At 45.5% G+C, this 16,263-nt stretch overlaps 5 protein-coding genes across 28 annotated transcripts in view; 2 read left to right on the top strand and 3 right to left on the bottom strand.

Annotated features, from left to right (window-relative positions):
- The first annotated feature begins 1,586 nt into the window (after positions 1-1,586).
- Positions 1,587-2,463, top strand: LOC6627715 (uncharacterized). Its single transcript, XM_002051601.4, has 2 exons — positions 1,587-1,823; positions 1,884-2,463. The coding sequence occupies exons 1-2, from the start codon at positions 1,656-1,658 to the stop codon at positions 2,379-2,381; spliced, it is 666 nt and encodes a 221-aa protein (XP_002051637.1). The 5' UTR covers positions 1,587-1,655; the 3' UTR covers positions 2,382-2,463.
- On the bottom strand, positions 2,399-3,884 carry LOC6627716 (uncharacterized). Its single transcript, XM_002051602.4, has 5 exons — positions 3,733-3,884; positions 3,606-3,680; positions 3,427-3,534; positions 3,303-3,377; positions 2,399-3,248 (listed from the first exon to the last, which is right to left on the bottom strand). Coding segments are annotated over exons 1-5 (1,050 nt in total). The 5' UTR covers positions 3,735-3,884; the 3' UTR covers positions 2,399-2,458.
- Positions 3,885-3,970: 86 nt separating this feature from the next.
- On the bottom strand, positions 3,971-5,251 carry Tsp33B (Tetraspanin 33B). Its single transcript, XM_015173435.3, has 2 exons — positions 4,360-5,251; positions 3,971-4,303 (listed from the first exon to the last, which is right to left on the bottom strand). Exons 1-2 carry the CDS (start codon positions 5,128-5,130, stop codon positions 4,073-4,075), a joined length of 1,002 nt encoding a protein of 333 aa, XP_015028921.1. The 5' UTR covers positions 5,131-5,251; the 3' UTR covers positions 3,971-4,072.
- A 442-nt stretch (positions 5,252-5,693) lies between these two features.
- On the top strand, positions 5,694-7,304 carry LOC6627717 (lysosomal Pro-X carboxypeptidase). Its single transcript, XM_002051603.4, has one exon. It carries the CDS (start codon positions 5,820-5,822, stop codon positions 7,227-7,229), a length of 1,410 nt encoding a protein of 469 aa, XP_002051639.1. The 5' UTR covers positions 5,694-5,819; the 3' UTR covers positions 7,230-7,304.
- A 331-nt stretch (positions 7,305-7,635) lies between these two features.
- Msp300 (Muscle-specific protein 300 kDa) overlaps positions 7,636-16,263 on the bottom strand; it is a 124,407-nt gene continuing 115,779 nt past the window's right edge. For 15 of the 24 annotated variants that reach the window (XM_032438527.2, XM_032438534.2, XM_032438535.2 and 12 more), the window contains 6 exons: positions 13,103-16,086; positions 12,131-12,172; positions 11,145-11,771; positions 9,898-10,039; positions 9,508-9,575; positions 7,636-9,293 (listed from right to left, as the gene is read on the bottom strand). In XM_032438527.2, the coding sequence (XP_032294418.1) occupies positions 9,047-9,293; positions 9,508-9,575; positions 9,898-10,039; positions 11,145-11,771; positions 12,131-12,172; positions 13,103-16,086 (4,110 nt within the window). In that variant the 3' untranslated portion in view covers positions 7,636-9,046. The remainder of the gene's footprint in view (positions 9,294-9,507; positions 9,576-9,897; positions 10,040-11,144; positions 11,772-12,130; positions 12,173-13,102; positions 16,087-16,263) is intronic. The other 9 variants (XM_032438542.2, XM_032438543.2, XM_032438521.2 and 6 more) reach the window with 3 other exon arrangements.

Genomic DNA, 16,263 nt, shown 5'->3' with positions numbered 1-16,263 from the left:
TTTCAGTAACTAAATGTTTTAATTAAACGCGGTAAGCTTTTAATGGAGCTGGGATTGAAAGCGTTTTAAAGTGCTGCAAATAAAACTCAAATCAAGTAGAAAAACTTTAGCAAGCATATTCAATTCAATGTTCGCCTATATCTATTTTTATCTCGCTACGTTTTTTTCCCCCTGTAAATGACTTACAATTGAAAAAGTGTGCAAGTGCAGAACAAAACTGTTCAAAATGCGGGCAACCACAAAAGACAAACGGATTTGGCATTGGAGCTGGTTTAGAGTTGAGGTTGGAAAGCGGCCTGGGTTCGACGCCGGCCACTTTAATGCAAACGAGCCAAAAGGGGGCTGTGCCTCTTTCCTTGAGTTATGTGCTCTGTTTTGCTTAGCATGGGATTTATTTAAAAATACGCACACTTTAAAGAGTTGCGCCACTTAGGAATACTTGAAGTCGGTCTTGAATGCATAACATTTTATGCTATGTTATGTTATGTGATGTTATGTTATGCAATATCATAATATGTTATGGTATGTTTTGAAAAGTTATGTTAGTTATGTAATGTTATGTTCAATTATGTTATGTTAAGGTCAGAGTTTTTAATTTCTCCCTATTTAGCACCTCGCCCACCCCTTACCCATTTCTATAGGTTCTGTTCATTATGAATGGCAGCAAAAAGGTCAAACGGGCTGCAAGTGGGACTTGACGTTTTGTTGAATTTTAACTTTGATGTCGTTTGCTTTGGGTCAGGGGTCAGTTTGGCTTGCAAAAAGCCAACGCATTTATTTTATTCTATTTTTTAATTTTTTAAAACTGTTGCCAACTGTTTTGGGAAAGGCAAAAAAAGTCAACCAACCACTAAAAAGTTGCACTAACATTACGTTTGACAAATATTTTTAGTTTCATTCTATAAAGTTGCAAAAGAAATACCTAAATTTTTAAATTGAAGCTTTACGCACGCCGAAAGCTCATGCTAACAGTCAACAGCTCGAAGCTTCACAATCGAAAGCTCGTCGCTTCTGAAAAACAATCAGCTGGTGTCATGAAACATATTGCTTTGCGTGTCCAAACGCAGTACGGTGGTTTTTGGGCCTAAATGGGGCGCCACATATTAACGTAGTTAATATAACATATATAGCTAATCGCGAAGTGTGGAATGCACTTCTTCTGTACACGGTCTTATCTACAATTTATATATTATATATTTATGAGGATTTTTTTCAAGTTTTTCCTTGAAAATATGTGACTAATTAATTAATGTCAGTCTTGAGAACATTGCAAGTGGTTATTAGTAATTAATCCTAACAATTAGTAGGTAAATATTTGGTTATTATACCACAAAATCGACTGACGGCTGTGGCTATGTTGATTGACTAGAAGCATATATATATATAGATATTTATATATATATATATATATATTTAATGAAACGGAAATATATATTTCATATTCATATGCATTACACTTAACGTGTCAAAATGAATAAACCCTCCTCAAGGGTGTACAAATTGCTAACTGTCGATATTTTACAACACTTAAAACTATCGATGTTTGCGCTTTCACGAATCACGCACACCACTACCCACTGCATGCAAATGTTATATTATCCGTTCAAATAACGGCGCTTTTCATATGTGATATGCATTGAGATAACATAATTGGAATGGAGCTGCGCAGCAAGTATAATAAATTGAAAGAGCTGCTCATAGGAGCCGGTGCCTACGAGGAAGGCATGGAAATCGAGGAAATGCGTCAACTGGCACAGGTAATGGAAATGTCAACCTCATCGTACACAGGCGTCGAGTGCTCCAATCTCGAGCGAGCGCTCCTGGTATGTAGCCCATAGCAAGCAGTTCGAGACAAGTTAATTAAAACCGAAACGTTTGCGCAGGAGAGCGAAATCGATTTTCAAATGATGGTAAACTCCACCATGATCGTGCAGCCGGCGACGACGCCGACGCCCTCCATCGATGTGTTCATTGGCGCAGGCAGCTTTGAACGCGACTGCGAGAGCCCCACAAGTAATCCCGTTCAGCTGCAAGTGCAGGCTGTGGTGCATCACGAGCTGAACTGGAGTCCCCGAGCAGGCGCTGTGCGCCCACGGAAACGAGAAGCCAGCGAGTCCAACTACGACCTTGACTCAAAGCGTGCCTTTCAGCCGATGGAGGAGGAGGAGGAGACAAATCCGAATGCCACGCCCGAATCGCTGGCTAGCGCTGACTCCGGCGTCAGCTGCGAAGAGGTCGGCTCCTTGTCCAGCATCAGCGAGACATCCACACTGCCATCGATTGGCGAAATGCCGAGTCGCCTTCTGATCAGCACCAGCAGCGCAGCTGTCTCCGACTTCTCAGAACGTGACGAATGCAGCCCCGTCCACATTAACCCATAAGCCGTACACTTGAAATCTTCAATTAATTGTTCGGTGATGCATTTAGCTGAGCATGTTAACAAAGTTTGATAATCTATCTAAACGGCATTTACTGGATTGTTTTCCCGCTGAATCCTCGTCTTGGCTATGGCCTCACCCACCAAGCGATCAATGCGCTTGCGCATATACAGAAACGGCAGCAGATTGACCCGATGGCTGACCAGCGTAGCGGAGATGCTGGTGAAGTATTCGGTCACCTCCACTGGCCGGGCCAGAGGCACATCCGGCTTCTTGACGGGCGACTTGTTCAGCGTCAGTGTCAGCGACTGCCTGGAACGCTTGGCGACTCGTGCGCCAATTCTTTTCACCGGCGAGTAGTCGGTGCTGGGCTTCGATTTGCGCTGACGACTGCGCGCCGTCTTGGCCGCCGGCTGCGGCACAGCTTTGCTCTGGCTCTGGCTCTGGCTCTGGCTGGTGCGATTTGCCGAGCGCAGCGATTGGCGTCGTGAAGGCGGCGAGAAGTACTCCACGGCAGCTGGCTTGCCGGTCGGCGAGTCCTTAAGCCGAGCCGGTCTGCTCGTGTGCGGCTTGTCCGCACACGTATCCTCCAGCTCGTAGTCCCTAGTTGCTAACTCCGACTCCATTTCTGGCGTGGAATTGACAGATATTGCATCATTCGTTCTGGAATTCTCTTCCATTGGAGAGCTACGTTCGCTGGGTGCCAATCGCTCAGTTCTTGTGGCTGGTTGTGTATCCGCATCTTCCGTATCCATATCTTCGGTGTGATCAACTGCCTCGACATTTTCAGTTTGTGCTATGTCCTCGGGCAGTTCCACGTCATCTACTTTTGGGGAGCCATCCACTACCAACTGTTCCGGCTCACGGTCCCTGGGGTTTGTTTGATTCGGTTAATTCGTGCTGCGACTATATGGGGAAACTTACGGAGTGCGAACTATGTAAGTAATATTGTTGGACCAATCCTCCTCCTCTGCCGTACTATTATTCGTATCCTCCTCGCTAAGGTTGTGTTAAATTATTTTTAAAACGATTCTGCGTAAAAACTTACTCAGCTTCGCTGTCATTATCATAGGAAGACTCGGAGAGTTCCGATGAGGGGGAGTCGGCTGTCTTTCTCTCCTGGGAACTCGGCTCACCCACTGTGCACGGTGTGGCTCTAGGGGAAGGACAGAAATATTTCTCAATCAAAAACAAAAAATGAGGTTAACAAATATTTAAGCAACTCACATTTGTGCTTGGTCATCCGCTTCGCTTAAATCGTCGTCGTCCCCAACAATGTGTGGCACATTCGGCATTAAAGGCCTGTAATTAAGATATTTTGCAAAAAGTTCAAATCTCGAGCACTTCTACTCACATGTTGATCGCCCTTTCACAAAACTTCTGGATGGAATGAAGACATGTGACAGAATAAACGTTATTTTCATTCAAGGATTCCAAAAGTGCTGCAAAACAAAATTGACAAACAGTGCTGCAAAACGATTCAATGATCGTTTTTAAAGACGTTCTCACAGCGCATATTTGAAATGCTTTTCAGATATCGCATCATAAATTGAAATGTAGCATTTGCTAAGAAATTTATCAATGACTCTGACTTTTGTAACACAACATGGTAGATTATTATAAAGTATAAATTAAAACTGACAAATCAAGTGATTAAAAAATATATATATATATATGGATAACATAACGTTTCTTTAACCTTCGCAGTAGTCGCACGTCTCAACTCCCTCCTCACAATTGCAATATGTGGCCTCAGGCGCCATATCGGATGCCAGATCATCCTCGCCAATTGTTATGCACCGCACGTTGCGCGGATACTTCACCATGACCAGCGGACGTCCTTCCTCGTCGGTCAGGCCCACATCACAGCCATCGCCCACATTCTGGCGCTGCAGTATGTACTTGGTGAAGCAGCACAGAAATATCTAAGAAATAGTTTTGTTCGGTTAACAACTAGCCTAATACTCGACGGTTCACTTACCAGGAACTTTAAGGCCATAAGGGCCAGCAGCAGCAGGATGTAGAAGTATCGCCACAGCGATTCCGAAAACACGGGCAGGCATCCGTTCGTGTTGATGGAATCAACTGTGAGCGATGGGAAGGGCGCCCGTTTGTGGCTATTGTACTCCTCTGGATTCATTGCAAAGTTGGGCGCGCAATTGGTGTTATCGGAGATCTTCTTGGTGCAGGCAATTGGAGCTAGGACCGCCTTGGTGCGATACGTCGTGTTGCCCGCCTGAGCCTGCTTGGGCATCCACTCGGCATTCATCCAGTCCTTGTAGTTGTAGACACCACAGCACTGCTTCCGTAGCTGCAGTCCATCCCACAGCAGCTTCCATTCCGGGGATGTGTAATACTCGTCAATGCCGTGCAGCAGCGAGCTCTCCGCCGAGTTTTCCAGTACATCGATGTTATAGTATAGATTCCAAACGGTGCCAAAGCCCGATGCAATAATTACGCAGGAATAAAAGAGCCAAACGGACACCATCAATCGAACGTTGGGCGTGCAGCGTCTCTTCCACAAACGATTCCACAGGGACAAACTGCAAAGGAACGTGACAACCAGCTGGGCGCCCAGAATGTACACGTTGAACAGGTAGCTGAATAGCAAGCGGCGATCAATGTCCTCTAGATAGTTGGACAAAATCGTTTGATAAATGGCAGTTACGATTATGATCAGGAAACCGGTGACAGCCTCGAGTATTAGTAGAAGCGCAATATATACGGATGCTTTGCGAAAAGGCTGGCGCATTTGGTCATCTTTGTCAGATGCTGCTTGAAGTTTTGCTTTTTAATATGTTTCAATAGCTACGTGCGGCAAAGTCTCGAGTTTCGAATTCTATTTGAGGTGACGTTTATTAGAAAGGCAAGACACAAATGTGTAAAAGGGGGAAAAATTAAGAGCTCTTCGTATAGTTGTGGTTTTGGATCATGCATGTAAGCTATCTATTATTCAAATTTATTTAATTTTATTCACAAACTGATATTCGATTCAGTTGCTTTAAGCTGATTATGCAGAAGCGCCTAATTGGAGAGCCGTTTTTTTATCAGTGCGATAAATTAATTATTCGATTGAAATATTTCGGTATCACAAGCGACAATTTAAATATTTAAGCACACACAATGCTTTGCTACATGCTTTCTTATTATGTCTTTAAACTTCAAGTCCGTTAAGTATTCAATTGGACATTTTCAAATTTCTGTTACAGCTACGTCTGTTAATTAACATGTAGCTTGCAGCCGCACGCTGTTAAACTCAAAATGGCAGGCATAAATTAACATAGTGAGCACTCTTCAACACTGGCTTAAGCTTTTGATAAGAAGGTCATGTAAGCCGGCTTGAGATAAGCACAAATAGAGACGAACAAAGGCAGCTCGAAATACGGACCGCAAATTAAAACTAATTAAACATCTCCGCTGCGTCATTGTGTAAATATCAAAATGTTCGCCGTGCTTTGTGGAGCTTTATTGATGTTGGCTTTTGAGCCTGGTGCCATTGCTGAACAGAAATTCCAATATGCCATTAAGGAATTTTCGGTGCCGCTGGACCACTTCAGTTTCCTGAGCAACGAGAGCTTCAGCATACGGTACCTGTACAACGATTCCTACGTGGACAAGGCCAATTCCCAGTCGCCCATCTTTTTCTACACTGGCAACGAGGGCGACATCGAGTGGTTCGCGCAGAACAGCGGCTTCATCTGGGAGCTGGCGGCCAAGCTGCGCGCATTGGTCGTGTTTGCGGAGCATCGCTACTACGGCAAGTCGATGCCCTTTGGAGGCGACACCTTCAACACCAGCAAGCCGGAGCACTTGGCATATTTCACCGTGGAGCAGACGCTGGAGGACTATGCTCTGCTGATTACCTTCCTGCGCAACGGGCAGCAGCTGCCCGTGGTGGCATTTGGTGGCTCGTATGGCGGCATGCTGGCGGCCTGGTTTCGGATGAAGTATCCGCATATTGTGATTGGCGCACTGGCCGCATCGGCACCGATTTTACAATTTCCCGGCCTGACGCCCTGCGATATCTTTGAGAAGATAACCACCTCGGTCTTTGAGACGGCCTACAATGCCAACTGCAGTGCCAACATTGGCAAATCGTGGAAGGCCATTGAGTCGCTGGCGGCCACAGATGCCGGCAAGAAGCAGCTGGGCGATATGTTTCATCTGTGCGATCCCGTCAAGAACGGCGATGATCTGAACAAGTTTATGGACTATCTCGAGGAGGTCTATGGCAATTTGGCAATGGTCAACTATCCGTATAACTCAACTTTTCTGGCCCCGCTGCCCGCGTATCCGGTACGACAGTTTTGCTATTACCTCAAGGATCTGCAGCCGAACGACACCGATCTGCTGGCCAGCCTGGCCAGTGCCCTGGGTGTCTATACAAATTACACGGGTGCCTCCAAGTGCGTGGACTACAAGGATTCCAATTCTGGCGCCAACTACGACAGCCGCGGCTGGGACATACAGACCTGCAATCAAATGGTGATGCCATTCTGCGCCAACAACAGCGACACCATGTACCGCACCAGCACGTGGGACCTGAAGAAGTTCTCCGAGAAGTGTTACACGAAGTTCCATCTCACGCCCAAGCCCCATGATATTTTGCTGCGCTATGGCGGCCGAAATCTGGAGGCTGCCAGCAACATCATCTTCAGCAACGGTCTGCTGGATCCCTGGAGCGGCGGTGGCGTCCTTCGTGCACCAAACAATCAAGTGCATGTCATCATATTGCCGGAGGGAGCCCATCATTTGGATCTACGCCAAAGCCATCCCTCAGATCCGGCATCCGTTACGGACGCACGAAAGAAAGAGGCGGCCATCATAGAACAATGGATACGAGACTTTTAAAGTTTAAAAGAACACTAACAATTTGTAAGGCAATGTGAACAATTCATGAAATAAAATTAATTATTGTAAAAATAACCAACAGTTGTAACTTAATTTTATAATATTTCTTTAATATATATATGCATAAAGGTACAGTTGTTCACAAGAAAGGAAATCTTTAAGTTTACAGAAGCAGCAAAAAACACACAAAATTTAACATTTAAATCAACCTAATTCAAATATATATCGTGTAAACTTAATAAATAAATATATATGTTTTTATATTTTTTGTTTTTTGTTTTTTTCAATAACTGCTGCAAAGCATTAAATAATAGAAAAAAAATATATATTATAAGGCAAATAGAATAATGTTTATCAAAAAATATTAACAAAAGTTTGATTTTCTTTTAACTGATGGATGGATAACCTGTTCCATTTCTATAGTATACGCAAATTATTCAACATTTTGTTCGTTTGCAGTTTTGCATTTTGTTTTTTTGTTTTTTTTTCAAGGTTTTTTTATGCATTTTGTTTATACGCAACATTACAATTTTTGTATTGTGAAAAATTGTTTATAGTTTGGTTTAGCACCGGCATAGGACACTTGCTTCGTTTATATATTCATAGCTCCTTTCGCGCACGTTGCCCCCAACCTAGTTAGGGCATTGGCTAGAGTTTCGATTGTTGTCTATGGTACGAATTTTGGAAATGAGTTCAGGAATGCTTTGAGGTGAGATAGCCCGTGCCGCCAGATCTTTGGGCGAGGGTTGTCACCTGTGGCTGGTGCGCAATATGCATGCAGCTGCACCCAAGCCGCGGGAGAGCGCTTGGCTTGGGGCAGCTAACCCTCTGGCGGCGTTGGCTGTCTAGCGTCCAGGGCGCCGTCCAAAAGCCAACTCGCTGGGCAAGCTGCACAGTCCAGAATTTGGGAGATGGACATGCAGCTGTGCTCAGCGTACGAAGTCTTTTGGCCAGCACTCTGGGCAGTTGGTCTATGTGGGTCATGGTTTGTCTTGAGATTTGTCCGCTGGCTAGCCTAAGGGGCAGGGTCAGCTTGTGGCCAGGCCGGGCAAAAATGTTCCACGAGATTTGCCAGATCTGACCTCAAGCTGCAGCTGCTCTCGGGAGAAACGTGCGCTACTCAGAGCTTATTTTTTCGTGTGTGCGTATTTTTTTTTTTTGTTTTTTGCTTTCGTTTTTTGTTTTTTTGCTTTCAACTTAGTTTTTATATACAAAATGTTGGGCTTTATAATTTGGGGCATAGGTTATGTATATATATAAATGTTTGCTGTGCAAATATATATGTATAATGTATATATCGTTAATATAAGTTACTTTTATGTTTTGTTGTAAAAGTTTTTCGTTACATGTCGTTAGTTTTCATTTTCATTTTCATTTTCATTATCATTTTGATTTTTCAGTTTTTTTTTTGTTGTTTTTAATCAAGTGTTTCTTTATAGGTATATGCTCGTCGAGTTGTTGGATTTGGTTATTCATTATATATTATGTACATATTTATTTCGGTATGTTTGTCTGTAGATATCAAAAACAAAATACACGGTTTTTTTTTTTTCATTCAAATTGTGGAAAATTACAAAAATTTACAGGACATAACACACTCGACTTGACGCTAGGTAACATCTTAAATCTTGTACAAGAATTTTTCAATTTTGTATACTGTGGGTTTCTTTCATTCATTGGGTTGTCTCTTTTCATTTGTTGTTTTTAATTTGAAAGGCATATTATATTCGTGTCGGATTCTGTTCTGTGGTTACATTTGGTTGTTTGCTTTAATTGGTTTTTACTGTGAATTTATTGCACTAATCCAATGACAACAATTACGTTGGCGGCGGGCCGTGCGGATAGGATAGCATTGGCTCCAGGCTGCGGGCGAATGTGTTGGAGAACATGCACGTGTAGTCCTCACCGTGGGGCACCAGTGTTGCCACACCTAAAAGCAGCAGCATGAGCGCCTGTATGGGCAGGGAGGCACGTGCAACGCGCCCGAGGAATCGTGCACCGCGGGCCAGTACCGTGGTATTGATGACATCGCCATCGGCAGCATCGCCATCGGTGTTGGTGCGGCTATGGAGTAGAGTTCGAGGATTAGAAAAAAATTTATATGCATATTGGGTTTATAGAAAAAATATGCTACATAGTTAGATCAAGTGCAACTAGAGTTTGTACTTGTGCAAATATTTGCTTAGTAATTAAAGAACAAAAAAATAGATGTAAGTTAACTAAACTAGACTACGATACGTTGAATTAAAAATTAAACAAATTTTCTATGAATATTTACTTTGCATTTTCTGTGTTGGGTGCGGCGGCCTGCATAGAAGAGGTTGATAATGTAGTATTATCCAAAAGCTAGATATGCCATAAAGTATAATAGAAAGGAAATAAAAGAAATTAAATTAAATTCAAAATAAATAAAATAAAAATTCTTTTTGCATTTATCAATTCAAATTCGCATCACGCTCTAAATAAATAATTGTATTTATAATATAAGTATTGATATAAATATTTTTACAGCCAATTTTCTTTTTTTCATATTATAAGTTCACTTACTTTGGTGCGCTCAAATTAAATTAAAAATCAAATTGTTTTTCTTTTTATTTTTTTTGGATTTTCGGGACAAATTCTCGTTTAATTGCAATACATTTTGAATACTCAAGATCCTTGCACTTACCTCATTCGACAACATTTGCAGCGGCACGCCCAGATTGTCGCCCTCGTAGCCGAGCACGGCGCCCAGCTTGACGATGTAAATGCCGGAGAGACGACGCAGCGATTGCAGCCGGAGGCGCAGATCTGTTAACCTGGAAAGGGTTCTAGAATATTTAAAACATATGCCGGCGGCTCTTGGGGTTGTCAGTTGTGATGAAGTGTTAGAATGGGCGGACGAATCAAATTTTGAGAACCAAACAAAAAAAATAAAGTAATACACAAATCAAATACGCAACAAAATAAACACAGCAAAACACAAAATTCAAAAGCGAGAAAATGTTGCAAAATAGGTTTTACAAGAAAGCAAACTAAGTCTCTAACTAATAAAATATGTAAACTACGTTTTTTTTTTTTGGAAGCTACATTGGGATAGATACGTGATGGTGTAGTAAACCGAAAAGAAGATGTTCAGAGGAACATTTTTAGTACAATTTTGTTGTGGTCAAGTAATGAAAATAAATGTTTCGATTTAAAAACAAAAGTTTTTTGAAATGAAATCTGACGGCAAGCCAAAGAAAATGCCAAATTTGAACAAAATGAGTAAGAAATAGGATATTTTTACGGAAAGAGTGGAATTTGTTGAGTGTGGATTTATACAAATATTGAATATAAATATTTTTTACAATTTGTATGAATTGCGTTTCAAAATATAGCCCATTCAATTTGTATAATATTTTTAATCAGATTGTAGAAAGATTTTATAGTTCAATTTAAGAAGAATAAAATTTCTACAATTGGAGGAAATAATCTTTAAGTTCTATAAAAGGCAGAAAATTATATGATTTTAACAAATTAGAATATTTCTCTTTGATTGTAGCATAAATAAATTATATTCGCCTCAGGAGCAAATTATTAAAAGATGTTTCTAAAGATTATAGTTTTATGTGTAGAAGAATAAAACTTAAAACTAAGTTAAGAAAATTTAAAGAGAAGGAAAATGTTTGTTGCACATAATATATAAATATTATATGCAAGAGAAATATTTAAAAAATAATTCAATTTCAACTGAGAAAAACATATATTTTACTACATAACCAATTGGAAACTATAAACGCCGCCCAACTACCTCGTTGCTCCTGCTGCTGCCCCTTGCCCTGCCACTCTCGCATTTTATTGCCCCCCTCTATGAGCACAGCTATCTAGAAAGCAGAAGCGGCATCCACGCATTTATTTCGTTCCGCCCTCGGCACTGGAGCCAGCTGCACTTACCTTTCATAGGTATGCTGTGACTGCTCCTCGGATCCCTCGACAGCGCGCAGCAGCTGATCGGCGGCATCCTGCAGGCTGACAACGCGCGGCTCGCAGCGCTCCAGTTCGGCGCGCAAATCCTTGAACTTGTGGAACTTGGCCTCTAGCACGCTGCGCTCCTCGGTGAGATCCACGGGCTCAGAGGCCTTGATGTTCTGCTCGGTGCGCTGCAGCCACTCGACCAGCTCGTCGATTGTCTGATGGAACTCGCTGTTGCCCATGAGCGCCGTCTGGAGCAGACCCTGCCATTTGGTGGCATTGATGCAAACATTATTCCAGCGCTCGTTGTCCGCCTCGAGACGTGCGCGCAACTGTCGCGCCTTCTCCGTGTCCATGGTGTGTGTGGCCAGATGATCGCCAACCACATTCAACGATGAGATGATCGACTTGTGACTCTCCAGATCCAACAAGAACTCACGATGATCCTGTGTCACATCCTCGAGCAGTTCAATATTTGAGGGCGGCCCCGTCTGGGCCTTCTGTATACTCTCGGCAAACTGCAGCCACTGCTCCAGACGCCACAGATCGTTATCGATCTGCTGCCAATTGCGTTGCGTGCAGAGCGGACACGTTAGGCGGCCGACCTCACTGTTTTATAGAAGGGATAAATAAAGAAAACGGTTAGAAATATTTTAAACATTAACTGGAACGTTTATTAGGTAGTTATGTAAGCTTGCTGGATCCGAGCAAAGTCTTTGGCGCGACTTTGAACAGAGCTGACGTCCAGGCAAGCTCCAAGCTGCTCGCTGTGCTCCACCCCTGGAGACTGGCAGCCTATTGAGAAGAGGTACTGCCAGCTTTTGTCTGGTGGATGAACACACACAGAACAATAAACAGAGGTCACACGTGGCAGATTAGGAGCTAGCCTGGCCGTGTTATTGTGGTCAGTGCACAGGTAGTGGTATATAGGGTAGAGATAGAGATAATCTCCTGTTGTTAACACTTACTGTATGCATGTGTATTTGTAGGCAGCAGGTAGCAGGCACCTGCTGGGCAGAGCCATCATGAATGCGCACGTTCGAGTGAAGCATGTGTGTGTGTGTGTGTGTGTTTGAGTGTAAGCGGGGCAAATAGCGAGACATAAAGCAATAAAACAATTTGTTAGCCAAATACCATTAAAATACGCCCAAAAACACAAGAAAGTGGTTATAATACTTGCAAACTGAACTTGAATGACAAATCGATGTCAATCATCGCACATACTACAGTGGTCTCTCGTTAAATGAGAACTTGTAAAAGCAAGTCAATAATTGAAATCGATTTGTCATCTTATTTTTGAATAAAATGTCGATTGTTCTTAAATGTCTGATTAAAGATATATTGAAATATTTTTCAAAAACTTTAAATTTTGGCGAATTTATAGATTTAGACGCGTTCTCATTTTCGAGAGACCACTGTAGCAGCCATGCTTTACTTTAAATCTATATACATTTCTTTTAAACTATTTGTTCGAAATTGTCATGGATATTTCTGATTTGCAAAGAGCAAAGAGGTATTTTTTTTGCACTTAAAAATTAACGGATTCATGAAAACAATAGAAAAGGCCGATTTGAATTAAAATTATATAAATTAATGTAATTAATTGAACAATAATTCGTAATTAACAAATCAGAAAATGAGAAATTCAAAGAATTAAAAATGAAATCTAATCTTCCGCAGCACTGTGTCCAGTTGGAAGTGAGCTCGGCATAGATTTGACTGGACCAGAACTGGACCCAGATATGGAAGGAAATGGAACTTTTTAAATTGAACAGATCTGTATAGGCTAATACCCACACGAGCCGATAAGAACCTCGAATAGGATATACACGTATATAGCCGGAATCGATCTACACGCGTAGTTTGCAAGTATGTAGCATCATAATTAGTTAAAGGAATAGACTAGAGAGCTAGATAGGGATTGGGATAAGGGCGCCTACCTTGCATTCTGATCGTGCTGTTGGCGCGCCTTCCACTGCGACTGCAGCGTATCGAAGCGCAGCGCCAGCTCTGACACGGTGTCCACCTGGGCCGATTGATTGTCCGCATGACATTCGGTCAACAGCAAATGGCTGAGATGCTTGACCAGCTCCGTGGATGACTGGGCGTTGCTCAATAGCTTGGCAATCTTTTGGGGACCCGGCTTGCGTGTCTTATCCACAATGGTGCGCTGCAGCTCTTCCAGATTGTTCTGACACTCGACAATGGCCGTCTTCAGCTCCATGATGTATGCATCCTTGGCCGTTATGGACGTTTCCCGCTGCAGCTGCGCCTGACGCAGCTTGCGTTGCGACAACGTGTCCACCTGGACACTGGCGTGCGCCTCGCTGACTGCTGCCGCGCCCTCTCTGGTGGCACGGGCCAGCCAGCTGGTCTTGAGAATCACCAGATTCTTTTGCACCGTCTGCCAGAGGCTCGTGTACTCGGCAATCAGTTTGAGCAGCTGCTTCAGCTGCAGCGGTTGCTGTTTATTGCGCAACTCGGCCTCCTTGCCCAGTGCATCGGCCTGCTGTACCTGCTGCTCGGCCAGCTGAAGCTTGCGCTCCAGTCCGTCCAAGCGTTGCAGCACCACCGTCGCCTCCACCGTGGCCGCCTGCTGATCCTCGGCACTGGGCACTTGCTCAAGCGCCTTCTGTATGCTTGTCAGCGATTTGTTGAGCTCCAGTTGGGCCGTGTTGAAGTCGCGCATCAGCTTGGCATCCTTGTCAATGGCGTCCAGCAGGGCGTGGCAGCGCGGCGTCAACAGACGCCACTTGCTCAGCATCACCTTGGTGGGCATCGTCAGTTTCTGTATGTTCTCGGGCTCGACGCCAGGGCTCATTGCTAGGCGGGCATACGTCTGTTCCAGCTGACGCAGACGGACAGATTCGGCTTCCAGTTCGGCCAGCTTGGCGCGCAAGGCCTGCTGGCGCTCGTCCAACTTTTGTTTGTTCACGTATTTCTGGTCGCGCTCAAAGCCAGAGAGTTGCGTTTCCTGTTTGGCCATCCAAGATTTTTGCTCTGTGGTCATTTTGATCAGCTCCTGGAGCGCATTCCATGTGGCCAGAATGCGAGCCTTACGGTCAGCCGACTGGCTGCACACGTTCTTCCAGCGTTGCTCCAGGTTTTGCGCCGATGAGGCCAGCCCGGTGGTGTTCACCTGTGTGCGCCAGCTGTCCGCATCGCTGAGCAACATTTCGACCAGATTAAGTACCTCGCCCACATTGCTGCTATGATGCTCGATGGAACGCTGGATCTGCTCGTGCTCGCTCAGCTTGGCCTTGATAACGTTGGGCGTGTAGTTCTCGAAGCTGATCGGCTTGTCCAGCTGCGACTCCACATCGAAGAGCCAGGCACGTATGAGTGCTATGCGCTCCTCCAGTCGCAACAGCGTTTGCTTCAGTTCGCCAATCTTTGTGGCGCGCTGCTTGCATAGGAACTTGAGGCGATTCCAGCGGTCGATGAGCGCATCGCTCTGCTGCTGCACCTGGTTGCGCACCTCCTGCGCCTGCGGCGTGGCATCCGCATAGAGAGCCAGCAGTTCCCGGCTGGTGGAGAGCAGCCATTCGCGCTCCTTGTCTCGTAGCTGGAGTTCGCCATTGATTTGGTGCTCCAGCTGTTTGGCTGCCTGTTCCGGGTTGGCCATGGCCGACACATCGGCATCGCGCTCCACACGCTCCTCGAGAGTGCGCAGCCACTGCGTGATGCGCTCGTAGCGCACCTGGTAGTTGGAGAGCAGCGACAGACGCTCCTCGATGGCATTGATAAGCACGGCCAGCTGATAATCAAGATCGGCATGCTGCTGCCAGAGCAGAAAACTGCGCTGGCGTATGGCCTTCATGTCGTGCGGACTGATGCACTCCTTCAGCTCCTCCTGGCTGACCGTCAGGCCCTCCAGCGCGGGCGTCTGCGCGCCCAGCTGGACACGTTGCGCTCTCAGCGCAACCAGACGCTGCTCAATCTCTGCTGGCGTCGTAGGCAGTGCATCACCCGAGCTGCTGTCGAGCAGCTCCTGTGCCTTGGCAAACTCTGTCTGCAATTGCTGCACACGCTGCTCGTACGATTCGCCGAGCTGCTTGATGCGCTTGAGGAAGTTCTGCCAGGTCTCGAGGGCGGCACGCAAATTGCTTATACGCTGATTGATGCTCGCCTGCTCCATGCGCATGGCGGTGGCCAGCGCATCGTCGCAGTACTTGAGCAGCTCCTGCTGTTGGGCCTTCAGAGCGGCGCTCTGCTGCTCGCCACGTGTCAGCTGCAGCAGCAATGCGTCCAGGCGCGCCTTCAGGTGAGGCACGCGCTTCAGGTGAATGTAGCGCAGCTGCAGCGCATTGCGTTCCGCCTCGCGCTGACGCAGCCAGTCGAGCAGAGCGGCCAATTGTTGCCGGTACGCATTCCAGCCGCTGACACGGCGCTCCAGCTCCTCATTGCGCTGCATAATGCGCGAGAGGGTCTCGTTGTGCAGATTGGTCAGCGCCTTGTATTGCTCCGATAGCTCCGATTCGAGCGGCGTCTCGGCGAGCACGCTCTGCTGCGAGATGAGCAGGTTCTGGTGTATGGCACACAGCTGCTGCTGCTCGCGCAGGCTGCTGTAATCCTCGGGTATGGCACAGGCGAGGAACGATTGCACATGCTGCAAATACTGACGCCACAAACGCAACGCCTCCGAGCTGTTTTGGGTGCGCGCCAGGCGCGTGGACAAGCGATGGTACTCCTGGAACGTATCCTGGAATATCTTCTGCCACATCGCCAGCACCTCCAGTATGCCGTCATCGGCAACAGCGGCAGCGGCGGCGCCGCTCGGCGCCAGCTCATTGTTGTTCTGCTGACGTTCGCGCAGCTGACGCAGCTGCTCCTCGGTGCGGGCCAGCGTCTGCAGATGGGCTCGCAGCGCGGCCAGTTGCTCCTCGCTCTCCTTGGGCGTTTTCGGCTCACCGCGCGCAATATCCTATGAGTAAGCGAATATGATTTAATATTATTATTTGGTATATAATATTTGTATTTAACAGGTGGCAGCCAGTGCAACGTTTTGTGCATGGCTAATTGGCCTGACCCTAATAGCCACAATGTGGTCTCCAGTTACAGTTGGCAATGCACGGCTTCACAGCGAAAGCTGTGAAAGTTA

The sequence above is a fragment of the Drosophila virilis genome, chromosome 4 (assembly GCF_030788295.1).
Source record: "Drosophila virilis strain 15010-1051.87 chromosome 4, Dvir_AGI_RSII-ME, whole genome shotgun sequence".
In the NCBI taxonomy this organism is placed as follows: Eukaryota; Metazoa; Arthropoda; class Insecta; order Diptera; family Drosophilidae; genus Drosophila; species Drosophila virilis.
This window is presented reverse-complemented; position numbering and strand designations above follow the sequence as displayed.